Source organism: Pyrgilauda ruficollis, unplaced genomic scaffold, assembly GCF_017590135.1.
Source record: "Pyrgilauda ruficollis isolate IOZ18807 unplaced genomic scaffold, ASM1759013v1 scaffold13, whole genome shotgun sequence".
NCBI classification, from domain to species: Eukaryota; Metazoa; Chordata; class Aves; order Passeriformes; family Passeridae; genus Pyrgilauda; species Pyrgilauda ruficollis.
Genome location: NW_024511432.1, coordinates 5125460 through 5138464, shown reverse-complemented (window position 1 = coordinate 5138464; position 13005 = coordinate 5125460). Strand labels below are relative to the sequence as shown.

Sequence of the window (13005 nt, the reverse complement as noted above, 5' to 3'; positions counted from 1 at the left end):
GGGAAGCCATGTGAGGAGTGGCTTGTTCAGCCTGGAAAAGAGGATACTGAGGGCAGAGCTCATTGTGGGCTGCAGCTTCCTCAGGAGGGGCAGCCGAGGGGCAACGCTGATCGCTGCTGTCTGTGACCAGTGATAGAACCTGAAGGAACGGCTGAAGCTGCGCCAGGAGAGGTTTAGGCTGGATGTTAGGAAAAGGTTCTTCACGCAGAGGGTGCTCGGGCTTTGGAAAAAGCGCCCCAGGGCGGTGTCGCAGCCGCGGTGTGACCGAGCTCACGGCACGCTTGCACAACGCCCTCAAGTGCACCACGGGCCGCAGGGGCCGCCCAGCGGTGTCAGGATGGCCGAGCGGTCTAAGGCGCTGCGTTCAGGTCGCAGTCTCCCCTGGAGGCGTGGGTTCGAATCCCACTTCTGACAGATCGATTTTTTTGCGTTACGTTCGCCTTGTAGTTATTTAGTTAATTGATTTTAATTGCGCGCTTTTGGTCGGTTTTGTTTTTTTCATTCACGCTCCCGCCCCCCCTCCTCAGCTAAAAGCGCCCGATGGCGGCGCAAAAGTAGCTGTCAGAAGTGGGATTCGAACCCACGCCTCCAGGGGAGACTGCGACCTGAACGCAGCGCCTTAGACCGCTCGGCCATCCTGACCTGCCGCTGCACAGCTTCTTGAAGCCGCACCCCATCCCAGATCCCAGCCGAGCTGCAGTGTCTGGTCACTGCCGGGACAACCTCGGGACACCCCGGGCCAGCCCTGTGCCACTGTCTGCATTGACGACCTGTGTGATCGGACCCGGGGCGCCCTGGGGACATGACACCAAACGGAGAGCAGTGGCTGATAGTCCAGAGGGTCCTGCTGCCACCCAGAGTGACCCGGACCAGCCCGAGAATGGCTGACAGGAATCTCCCGGAGCGGAGGCTGATGGGGCACTACGCAGATTGCTCAGAGAAGCTGCGGCTGCCCCGTCCCTGGAGGTCTTCAAGGCCACGTTGGAGCAAGTCCAAAGGCTCGGAGCAACCTGGTCTAGCGGAATGTGTCCCTGCATGGCAGGAGGTTGGAACGAGGTGCCTTAACATCACTTCCAACCCAAATTATTCCAGGATTTAACAAGGAGACGCGTGTCGCCCGGATCCCGCAGAGGAGCAACGTCCGGCACCGGGATGCGCCGGAGACCACCAAATGTCCCCGGTGAGCACCGAGCAGGACACGGCTGCACGGAAGGTTCGCGGTGCCCCGGACTGCTCCAGGCAGAGCATCGCCAGGATACGGGGAGCGGAGCGGAGGGGCTGTCACGGTGGGGCCGCCCTTTGTCGGCGGGACGCCGCGACATACCGGGAGCGCGGCGCGGCGCCGGGCGGAGGCTCCGCCGCATGCCCGGGGGCGGCGGGGCGGGGGCAGCCGCGGGGCGTGCGCGGCATGGCGGGGCTGCCCGGCGCCGCGCGAGCCCGGAGCGCCTCCCCGGGCTCCCCCCCGGCCCTGGACGGCTCCTTCTTGCTCTCGCCGCTCGGGGGGCTGATGTGCGCCCAGGCCGTGAGTACCGGGGAGGGGGCGCGGCGGACGGGGGAGGGCATCGCCCACTTGGGTGCTTTTCTTCAGGTGGAAACAGCCCCGGCCCTCTTTGGCTGCCGCTCCTGCCCCATCTCCGCTGTCTAACCCTAGTTAATCGCCACCCCTAAGACAGCGCAGCCTCCTCTCTCGTCCTTCCCGTTGTAAAGTCGGATTCTTGTCCTCACATCCCTTGCCGGTTACAACTCCGCTCAGTGCCGGGTGGTTCCCAGTGCCAGGCACGGGCTGATCCGTGCGGGCATCTCCGCAGGGCACAGCCAGTGGATCGGGGCTGTGTGAAGCCCAGTGACTCCAGGGGAACTGTGCTGGGGATGCTCGTGAGGCTCTCACGCTCCCTGGAACACTCTCAGCTCTCCAGGTTGTCCTCCCAGGCTTTGACGGCTGCTCTCAGAGGAGCCCAAGGGTCCTTGCACCGTCAAATCAAGCAGCACATCGCTGCCCATTGCTTCAGCATCAGAGGCAACCCCAATAATCTCCCGCTGGTGCTGTCCCCGGGGCCGCGGTGCCACATGAGTGGTGGGTGTTCAGCTGCGTACTGGGTCTCTTGTGACCTGCCCACGGTGCTGCCCCGCCGCGTGGCAGCCCGCTCTCTCGTCCCTTCTCGGGGCAGCCTTGTGGGATGTGCCCTGAGCAGCCACTGTGAAACAGCTGGCACAGACCTGGCTCCTGGCTCCTGATTCCAGCCCCTGGGCATGGCTGAGCTGGTGGTGACAGAGACAAACGCTCAGGGAAGGGGCTGGGCAGGATGCTGCTGGGGGTACCTTGTAGGAGCACCTGGAAAGAGAGAAGGAAGCAAGACCAGCAGCCGAGACCTTTCAGCTCTGCAGCGTGTCCCACCTCTGCAGCTCAGGCCACACTTAAACAGACCCCTGCTTTCCCCCGGCAGCAGCCGGAGCAGGCAGCTCACACGTGCCACCTCCCACTCCTGCAGGAGCCCCCTCTGCGTGTTCCTCCCAGCACATATTTTGTGATCACGAGTGTTAGAAATGGATGTGACAGACAAGGAGGCATTGTCGGGGCAGCCGAGCAGCAGGGCGTTGGACGCGGGCAGGACAAAGGCTGTTGTGTTTCCTCCATGACAATAGGCGGTGCGGGCTTACACAGGGGCACAGCGGCTTTCCAAGGAGTCCTTCTCCTGCCGAGTGTGCCGCTGCTTTCCTGCACTGAGGGGAACCCAACTGCTGTTGGTGCTGGTGTGCCCGGGCTTGTGGGAGATGTTCTGTGCTTCTCCTGCAGGAAGCAGCCCCTGAACAGGTTCCCTTTTCCACCCCACAGGTGCTCGGTTTACTGGTGTGGTCTCTCATCGCCGCCACAACGTACCACCTCCATGCAGCATACGGCTGGGTGATGTTTGTGTCCCTCTTCTTCTGGATACTAACACTCCTTTTCTTCGTGATTTACCTCCTGCAGCTTCATCAGAAGTTCTACATGATCCCCTGGCCCCTCGTGGTGCGTAGCTGAGAGGGAGTGAGGGGGGATCCCAAGAGGGAAACGTCTTGGGAAGATAGTCGGGGAAGGCTTCAGTCTCTTCTGGGCTGATGGAGCCAAGTCCCCTGCACTTTGCACAGTGACATTGTTTCATTATGCCCTTGAATTGATTAGAAAATGGTCAAACCAGAAAATCCTGTGTCAATCCAGAAAGTTACAGCCACCAACTGCTGCAGTTGTGCTGTCATCCAAAAACCTCCCAGCACAACCTGGGGAGCATTTAATGTCTTCTCCTGGGGCATGGGGAGGAATGTGAACCTGGGCATTTTGCTCTTGCCTCTCCCCAACACGCACGAGCCCGAGCCCAGACCTCAGGAGCTCCTCTTTGTTTCCCAGCTGATGATCTACAACGCCGTGGCCACCGTGCTGTACATCACCGCCTTCGTGACGTGCGCGGCCGCCGTGCAGCCCACGTCCTGGCGGCAGTGGGACTACAACCGCAGAGCTGCCGCCTCCGTGAGTACCGCGGGCAGGGGAGGGCCGAGGGCTGGGGCAGCCCCCGTGCTCACACGAGGGATGTGCTCCTCTTCCAGTTCTTCGCCTGTGTCACGATGATCATCTACGGGGTGAGCACCTTCTTCAGCTTCCGCGCCTGGAAAGGGCTCGGCAGCAACGCGGCCACCAGCCAAGTGACCGACCACGCGTAGGGAGCGGACGGCAGAGCCCGGCCACGGGCCACCCTGCACCAGCTTGTGCCAGGCTTGGCGGCTTGGAGCCTCGTGTGCCACCAGGGCTCGTTCTGGGAGCAGCCTGTGCTGGCGGCGGTGGTCAGCACTGGCTCACGTGGACGCTGCCCTGTGGTTTCTGATGATGCTTCCAGCTGACGTGCCCACAGCACGACCCCAGCGGCATCGCCACGGGGGACACGGACTCGCTGGGGCTGCAGCTCCTGCTCAGCCCCGGGGCTCATCTGGATCCTCACCAGAGCAGCTCCACTGAGGGGGCTCAGCCAGTTTGGCACAGTCCAATACTAAAACTGACTAACCCAAGCCCAGGCTCCCCCCTCTGCTCATTCACAGCTACAGTGTAAGTAATGCAATTAATGGGGTGCAGAAACAGCGGCAGAGCTGGAAGATGAGAAGTGAAGCAAGGGAAGCAGTCATAACTGCTCTTGTATTGATTTCTAACAATTTGAATAGAAATTTTATGCTTTAAATAAAAACATTCCTAAATCCAGCATTGGAGACTGTCATGAGAAAACTTGTCTTGTGAGGAAGTAGCACACACAGCATGGCAGGGACAGCAGAGATGGCTGCTCCTTCCCACTCCATGTGGGTTTTAGCCCATGTGGGCTGTGGAAGGAACAAGTCCACAGGGTTCACCTCTCATTGCTTTATGCACACACACACTCAGAGTGTGCAGCCAAGACCACAAGAACACAAATGAGGTGCCAAGGCTTTGATCACTCCCTCTTCCTGGCTCAGCACCACACACTCCTGAGTTCACCTAATTAACCAGCAAGTCAGTTTTGCCCATTAGCTGCAGGTCATTTTCAGAAATTACAAACAAGTCTGCAAATCTCTGGGAACACAGGCAGGATCAGTGCCTCAGGAGAGGGAAGAACCACACTGCTCCCCCGTGCTGCAGACCACAAATTCACCTTTTGGGTGTTTGTCAGAATGAGAAGTGATGCCCAGCCAGGCAGAGCAGCTTTTCCATTCACACCCTCCTTGTACAAGGTAGTAAAAGTAGATTCAGTGAGTTCCAAAGCTGATGCATGGTGAGGTACACTGCAAATCTTACTGCAAGCTCTGCATGGCAAAAGTTTTACCAGCTTGTCTGCAGAGGCAGGATCAGGAATTGGAACTGCATTGATGGAAGGTGAGAACTGAAAAGGAACTAGACACATGACATTGGCCCATGACAGATCTGCCTTTATTTGGCTGTCAGTGAGTAAATGAAGGGTCAAATTTCCACAGTTATGAATATATAACATAGACACACATATATAACAGGAACAGTAAGAAAATAAAATCAATAAAATTAATAAAAATTAACATGGGAGGTCACTATTGAATTCCAAAATCTAAACAGAAAATTTACTTACACACACTGATAAAAGACACGGGTCTCAGCCTTCCAAACTCTGAAACGTTCCAAATTCATTTAGTTAGCATTTCTCCAGATTCAACTGCACCAGGCAACTGAGGCTCCAGAATCACCAGGCAACTGAGGGTCCAGAATCTACATCTCTCTGGGAAGGATGTGACCAAAGAAATGATATGCTGTCCCTATAAAGCAGCTAATGGCTGATCAGCATGAATTCTGCCTTGGCACCTTGTAAAAAACTTCCCTGCACACACTGACTTCTCAGTTAAAGCCACATCCCTGAGAATTGAGCATCTTTTACTGCCTAGGGCCAGACTGGATGGGATTGTGAGCAACCTGCTCTAGTGGAAGGGGGGTTGGAACTGGATGATTTCCAGTTAAGCAATGGTGCTGCAGGAACAGAAGGAATAAACTGTTCTCTGTGTTCAGCAGAGAAAGGACAAAGAACAAGGAGCTCAAACTGCAGCTCAGGCACTTTATATCAGAGTGCAAAAGGCTCCCTGCAGCAGCAGCAGCAGGGCACTGCAGAAACTGCCCAGACAAACCATGGCAGCTTCTAAGAACATCCTGGCAGACATGTCAGGACAAGTTTGGGTAGAGCTGGGGAAAGGAAGACTGCCTCTCACAGTCTCTTCCATCCATTTGTACAAGGGTTTAAAAATTCCAGAAAGCTTTGATTTCACCCCCTGGAGAGGGACCCACAGTCCTGGTGCTGCCCCATCGAACACCTCCCTCTGAGTGGAGCCGAGTCCCCGCCCCCCTGCCCGGCCCTCTCTTGGGAATCGCTGCCTTTCACCTCTGCAATTTGAATAGACCTTGCTTAAAATACAACAGAACTCCCTTCAGAACGACTTGTTTAATGGTTTAATGAAGTCACCACTAATGCACTGCTTAAATCCAGACTTCGACCTTCTTTCTCCTAGAAACACAGGAAAAAAAAAAGAAATCTGTGACTCCATGATGGTTTGGAATAAGCATTTCAAAAAATGAAACAGGCAATACATTTTCTGCTTCAACAAACCAATATAAAATTCCATGTTACTAGAGCATCTGTGATTGAATGTGAACCCAAGAAAGTTGTGCAGAATCCCTGGGGTGAGGGGGCTGTCCCCCTGCCAGCTCTGCCCATGTCAGAGCAGAGCCTTACTCAGCCCTGGTTGGGAATGCTGTGCCAGTGCCTCAGGGATCCGCTGAAATCTGGCTCCTGGCATTTGTCTCTCAGAGACCCCAGTCTGCAAATCCCAACTGAAACTCCTCCTGATGCTGATACATAGATTGCCCCATCTCCACAAAATTCACAGGGATGGGGAAGAGGCAGAGGCATAACCACAACTGTGACTCTTTTGCTCCTTGTCAAACAGGACTGGACCAACACTGGAGAGCACTGATTTTTATTTTGCTAGGAAAAACCTCATCCAAAAATCTTAGCACTTTTATTTCTCCAGCTGGCAGAGTGAGGAGGAGAAAACAAATGAAAGAGGCTTAAAAAGCAAAGACTAGGATTAAAAAATAAAAGAAGACACTATAGAGTCAGAATGGCCAAGGTGGAAAGGGATCTCTGGAGGTGATCTGGGCCAAACCCCACATTCAAGCACGGTCACTCAGGACTGTGTCCAGACAACTTTAGAATATCTCCAAGGATGGAGACTCCACAAGCACAGAGACCATCACAGTGAAAAAGTGTTCCCCTCTGTTCATTTGGAAAACAATGTTCACAAATGCAGGAAGTTCACAAAAACAGGAAGAGCTGCTCCACATGCCAGCTTTATTAATGTTTTCTAGAAATCATTAAATGTGCAGTTTGAGTTTAAAAAGCTACTCATTGAATTAATTTTTCCTTTGACTCCATTACAGCCTTTGATTAAATACTGTGACCTACTGTAGAAACGTTTCCTTTGGCACTCTCAGGTGGAGCTACACAAAACCAACAGCTACTGTGCCAATGAAAATAAACAATGTGATATACTCACAGCTCTGTATTCCAAGAACATTTCTTTGAAAGCCAGAAAGTCAGTAAATGTGAGAAGCAGATCAAATATATCACCTGGCATTTCATCTTTGTGTTGTCTACAGAGAAAAAGAAGTTGGGGAATGAGAAAATTGTGTGAGAAAAATTTGTTATTTTTAAAATGGTACAAGGTCAAAAAGGACAAGTAGAATGATATCAGTATTTAAACAAGAATATTATTGCAGGTTATCATATAGCAAAGCTGCAGCCAAATATTACCATGCAGTATTTCTAATCCAACTACAATATTACATTTATCTAAATCCTATAAGTCAATCAATACCTATAAGTATCATATCAGTCCTTGAAAACCTGACCTGGTTATTTAAGAAACATTAAAAATTAACCAAATTCAAACGTTTGAAGATACTCAGTTCTCAACTACACTTGATTTTCTTATTCAAGGGGAAAACCAGTGATCTTTCAAAAACAAGCTCTTCAGGTAGCTGGTAAAGCTAAAATGACCCAATGCAAAAGCTGAACACAAACCAAACTCTGCTCTGGATGCTCCATATGAAAACTGCAATAAAGGAATTCAACCACATGACTGAAACACCACCAGGCTACTGAGGTGCCTGGAAGAGATAAGACACAACCTTTTAAGGGTCTGGCTTCAAAGTGGCAAGAAATACAAAAATCTTGCAGTGCTCTCAGTCTGATTTCTCCTCCTACCCCTTCAAACCCAATATATTTCAGCAGGACAATTCAGAAATTTAGAGTAGCAGGACATACTGAAGGCAAGAAAACTGGTCACTGCCAGCATGAACACTTCTATTTTAAGTTAAAGTGGAACCATTATCTAAAGGGAAGACAGCCAAAACCCTAAGCTTTAATCTAGATAAAAAGAACTGAGAGGCACACAATCCACTCCTCAACCAAAAGCAAAGCAGAGACTTACTGCAATGACACTGTGAAAGCAACCATATCAAACCCACGAATCCGATCAAGCAACTTCTCTTCAATGTATTTCTCTACTAAAGAGATCTGAAAAAAACCCAGACAAACCACCCCAGTAAGATCACAACAGATTTCAGAGGCAGATTTCAAACAGCATCCTTACACTGACACCTTCCTGACACTCTGCATGATCCTCACTGGGCACAACTGCAGATTCCTCAGTGGGTGTTGCTGGTTCTGTTCTCACACCAGCCCTGAGACACAGAGCTGCACATTTTTTGCTGGGGATCTTGGGGAGAACAAACACTGACTATTTGTATCTTGTAACAAATATTTTTCCAACTCATTTAATGGTACTGAATAGTAGACTGGTCTAGTTTCTTGATTATGCTTTGCATGAAGGATGTGACAGAATTATCCAATACCAGAAATAAAACAACTGGAAAAGAAGAAACTTTGTTTGTACACATGTTAAACACATTATTTACTACAGCCATTGGCTAAATTTCTATGCAGGGGAGCTACACAACTTCCAAAAATATCTCTAGAAAATTTTTTGTGAAACAATGAGAAAGGAACCCAAAGCTTTGGAAAAAAATTTTTTTGCTCACAGATCATGGCTGTGCTTCTGAAGGAGACAGAAACATGTTGGGATCTGCTCCATGAAAGCCCAGTATTTTACAAAGGGAGAATTATATTTTAAAAAATTAAGAAAAATGGGAAAAGGTATCTTACATATTCATTAAAAATGTCTGTATAGATGAGCTTGTTTTCTTCTGAGTCATCAAACTCCTGGTAGTGCTTCTCCAAAAAATTCCTCTGTATTAACTGGAAGTCATCATCTGGGCCGTAACAGAAATGCAGCACAGAGTTAGGAGTTTAGTCATTCTTTCTGTAACACAAACCCCACATTCACTGGTCCTCTGCTTCCCTGCTGTAACCACAGAGCCCTGCACACGTGCAGAGTTCATCACATCAGCACCAGAGCTGCTGCCAAACCACCACTTCTGACCCATCTGTGAGAGGACAGAGGCTGATGGTGAAATATTACCAAAACAGTCTTCCTGCTCTACATTTATTAATAGTTATTTATTCTCAACCTCTTTTTGCTCTGGCTCTAAAGTCAGCAAAACATCTGTATTTTTTATTAAGTGAATACCTCTTCCCTACAATCTTTAAGGCCCCTTCCAACCCAAACCATTCTGTGATTCTATGACCATCTTTGTGCTTCAGGGCTGCATACACAGAAATAAGGATCCCCATTCTTGCAGCTTTCAGTCCTGGAATAGAACCAAGTCCCAGCCTGCAGTTCAGGCATTTTATATCAGAGTGCAAAAGGCTCCCTGCAGCAGCAGCAGCAGGGCACTGCAGAAACTGCCCAGACAAACCATGGCAGCTTCTAAGAAGATCCTGGCAGACATGTCAGGAGAAGTCTGGGCAGAGCTGGGGAAGGGAAAGCTGCCTCTCACAGTATCTTCCACAAAAATCCCAGAAAGCTTTGATTTCTCTATGAGATGCACAAGCACCTTTAATGTTTCTCTAAGAAGCAGTGTACTGAAGTGATGTGGAGCACAATTTTCAAGAGTCACAAGCGCACAGAAGAATTTGATGTATATTTTTATATTTACACTACCAGGTAAAGGAAGGAAAGCCTCCATGAAGCAGGCAAAGGCTCTCTGTATGTTGGCTAATTAACAGAAGAGCAGCTGACATGTTTTGCAGCCCTGTTGTTATTTGTACCTACTTGCAAACCTTACCCATTATGATATCCTCCAGATAGCCAACAACTGCATCAAACTCATCAGAAGTGGTGGAGCTGAAAGCAAAGGAAAAAAAATATATTTTGACCACAGGAGAAATTAAAGTTAAAATTAAGAAGTGTTAACAAAAGCCTAAGTACAAATAAACAAATAAACCCAGTAATTAGAAGATAACTGAAAAACTTCCTAGTTTCAACCTAGAAAAGAATCCATGGCACTGATGAGAAGATTGCTCCATGGAGATTCTCATCAGGCCTCTACTCTATTTCCTCCCAGTAAGGTGCCTAATTGCAAGAAAGAAAAAATGTTGTTTTACTGGCATTACTGTCAAGGTAATTCTAGTTCTGGTGCAAAAGAATGTAAAGAGTGTAATTAGAACAGCAAATTAAACCTTTTCCAACCCACAAATCCCAGCTGCTACCAGTTTCCCTCCTCTTTCCTGCACATGGTGATCACAGAACTGTAGACACTCTAGAGAGTATTTTGAAATATTTGGTTTTGTGGAACAACTTAAACTGAATGTATATGCAAGTATTATATAACTGAAGAAACTTAAATCTTTTTCTTATGCAGGAAACATCCTTATATGATCTAAATAAATGGGATAATCTCCTAAAGTTATTCTATCATGAGCAAATATTAAACACCATTATGGATCTGAATTAATCCAGAGAAGAAATCTTTGGTGCCAGAATCAGGAGTCTGGCTCTATTACTGTGCAACTTGTAAGACAGTAAATAATCCACAAGATGTTTTTGGCATTCACAGCTCATCTTTAGTGGGAGATGAACTCTTCCTATTTCCTCTAAGGGATGAAAGACAAACTTTTCTGACATGTGAGGGAAAGAAGTCTCAAAGAAACAGGGATATTTGTCTTTAAGAAAAAAAATCGCTTCGATCAGTGAAAGCACCATTTAAATTCAATTGACTGTCTCTTTCTCAACAGTAAGAGTAGCATCGCTCTTCAGACTAAGTTTTGAAAATCTCATTAAAGTTACTTCGCCATTAGAGAACACTCCAGTGAAATTAATCCAACAGCAGTTTAGCCGACAGCTTAACCATAACCAGGCTCGCTCTGATCAGGAAAAATTAAGAGATCTTTGATTTAAAAAGGCGTCTGCTCAGCGAGCGATATCCTAGCAACAAGACTGCTGCTCCGGGGAGAGGAGCGGCCCCAGGGCCGGGGCCAGCCCGCGAGAGGGCGGCGCGGGGCGGCAGCGGGACCGGGGACACCCCGGCAGCTCACCCGGGCAGCGCTTCCCTTGGCATGCACTCACTTGGCTAGCCATGATTTCCACTCTTTCCCCCTCTCCAAATAAATGCTACTTCTAGTTGTACAGCTTATCCTAATAGCAACAAAGTGTTGATTTACACCCCGGTTGAAGTCTGTGCAAGTAACGGAACTGACCTGTTCCAAAAGAACCCGATCCCATCTCTTTATACAACGCACGGGCATCCACACACCTACAGAGACACGAGCTCACCAACCCTGTGGTTTAATTCCTGTCACCTACCCAGACTGGGCCAGCACACTGCTCTGCTGAGGCAGCCCTGGCACCGGCCTTTGCTCAGAGTCTGAGGCTGAAAGAGTCAAATCCGTGCATGACAGAGGCACAGTCACACGTCCCCTTCTGCCACAACTCTTGGGAGAAGAGTATGGCAGACACGCGTGGGGTGAAGCAGCAGCTTAGCATCTGCCAGTGTGAAATGTGGTTGAGGTCACCTGTGGATGGGCTCAGTTTTAGGAGAACACTCAAAGAGAGGAAGAGTCTCCTCTCAGGATCATTGACAAAAGACAACAAACACTCTTGAAAAGGAGAAATTCTGAATTTAAAATGAACACCAGAAAAAGCAATTTCCAAATTTCCGGCCTTTACAAGGCTTGCTGTGATCCCTCAGCAGCGCTACCCAGTGCTACACTGACCACAGCGATATTTAGTTTGACTTCACCTAAACTCTGTACTGATGTTATTCCCTCTTGCAGCTTTGCATTCTGCACCTTTGTTCTCCTAAGAGGCAGAATCTGCTAAAGAGTGTGGTTTAAATTCATTCGGGTAATTATATTCTTATCAAGATATTTTAATTAGCAATTAGCTAATTGAAAATCTGACACATGAGAATGCAGCATACTCACGTGGCTACACCCAAACTTTCTCCATCAGAAGTCTCCATTGCTCCTGCCTAGCCAGAGTGGAAGAGACAATCTGTATGTTTCAGCTGTTAGTGGTTATTTCTTCTTTTTGACCAAAGTGCTAAGGAATAACATGACTTAGTGTTAACACAAATTCAGTTGCTAAACTGCCATACATTTCCGGAAGAGCTAATCAGGAGATAAATTTTAATTCCTAAACACAGGAATTCCAACATCACATTCTTCCAAAATTATTACTACTGCTTTTCTGTAATAACCCAAATAACCTAAAAACTTTCTCTGCCTATTCAGAGAACAGGCTCAAAATACAACCAGACCTTATAAAGGGGGGCACCTCTACATCTTTTCTCCTGAAACATCCGTGACTGACCATTACAGAAATAAAGCCAGATAAGATAAAGGTGCCGCCCTGCTCCAGTGTGTCCCAGACCAGGCTGGCAGGCCAGGCTTGGGACAGCGATCCCAGGGGCTGTGTCCCGGCTGGACACTCGGCCCAAGGCTGTGAGTGGACACCGGGGATGGGGCACACGGCACCCCGGGGTCGGGGCACACGGCACCCCGGGGTTGGGGCACCCCGGGGTCAGGGCACACGGCACCCCGAGGCCGCCGGCGATAGGAACCCGCTGCTCCCGCCGCGCTTCACCCTCCGCCGGCCCCCGGCGCAGTCCCGGGGCATCACCGCGAGCCCGGCAGGAGCCGAGCGCGTCCCTCGCTTCCCCATCCTCAGGCCCGGCAAGGGGCGGGCAAAGCCCTCCAGCCCCGTCCCTCCCCTAGCACCCAGCCTGTCTCGCTCCCTCCCGCTCCTCAAAGGGACCCAGGGCAGCGGCCCATCACCCTACCCTCCCTGTCTGCACAAAGCGCCCCGGCGGCGGCATCCCGCCGCTCCGGGACTGCGGCCCCGCGTCCCGCTCCCGCGCCCCCCGCCCGCACCCACCGCCCTCAGGCCGGCGCGCAGCCCCCTCCCCTCGGGCCGTCTCCTGGGAAACGCGCTCTTCCGCCCCGCCCGCAGCCAATCAGAGCGCGGCTCCGGCCCGCCCGCCCAATCAGAGCGCGGTGGGGGCTGCGCGGGAAGGCGGCGCCGTCGCCATGGCGG

General features: G+C 50.2%; 2 protein-coding genes and 2 non-coding genes across 4 annotated transcripts; 2 read left to right on the top strand and 2 right to left on the bottom strand.

The window, feature by feature from the left end:
* The first annotated feature begins 331 nt into the window (after positions 1-331).
* On the top strand, positions 332-414 carry TRNAL-CAG. The gene has a single exon. It is a non-coding gene; the product is annotated as a tRNA-Leu (tRNA).
* A 145-nt stretch (positions 415-559) lies between these two features.
* On the bottom strand, positions 560-642 carry TRNAL-CAG. Its single transcript has one exon. It is a non-coding gene; the product is annotated as a tRNA-Leu (tRNA).
* Positions 643-1398: 756 nt separating this feature from the next.
* Positions 1399-4208, top strand: LOC121348851 (plasmolipin). The gene is made up of 4 exons (XM_041458807.1): positions 1399-1522; positions 2834-3007; positions 3383-3502; positions 3580-4208. Exons 1-4 carry the CDS (start codon positions 1409-1411, stop codon positions 3691-3693), a joined length of 522 nt encoding a protein of 173 aa, XP_041314741.1. The 5' UTR covers positions 1399-1408; the 3' UTR covers positions 3694-4208.
* Positions 4209-5944: 1736 nt separating this feature from the next.
* On the bottom strand, positions 5945-12871 carry LOC121348838 (ADP ribosylation factor like GTPase 2 binding protein). The gene is made up of 7 exons (XM_041458785.1): positions 12847-12871; positions 11895-12012; positions 9758-9816; positions 8736-8842; positions 8002-8087; positions 7066-7162; positions 5945-6014 (listed from the first exon to the last, which is right to left on the bottom strand). Exons 2-7 carry the CDS (start codon positions 11930-11932, stop codon positions 5952-5954), a joined length of 450 nt encoding a protein of 149 aa, XP_041314719.1. The 5' UTR covers positions 11933-12012; positions 12847-12871; the 3' UTR covers positions 5945-5951.
* Positions 12872-13005: the final 134 nt, after the last annotated feature.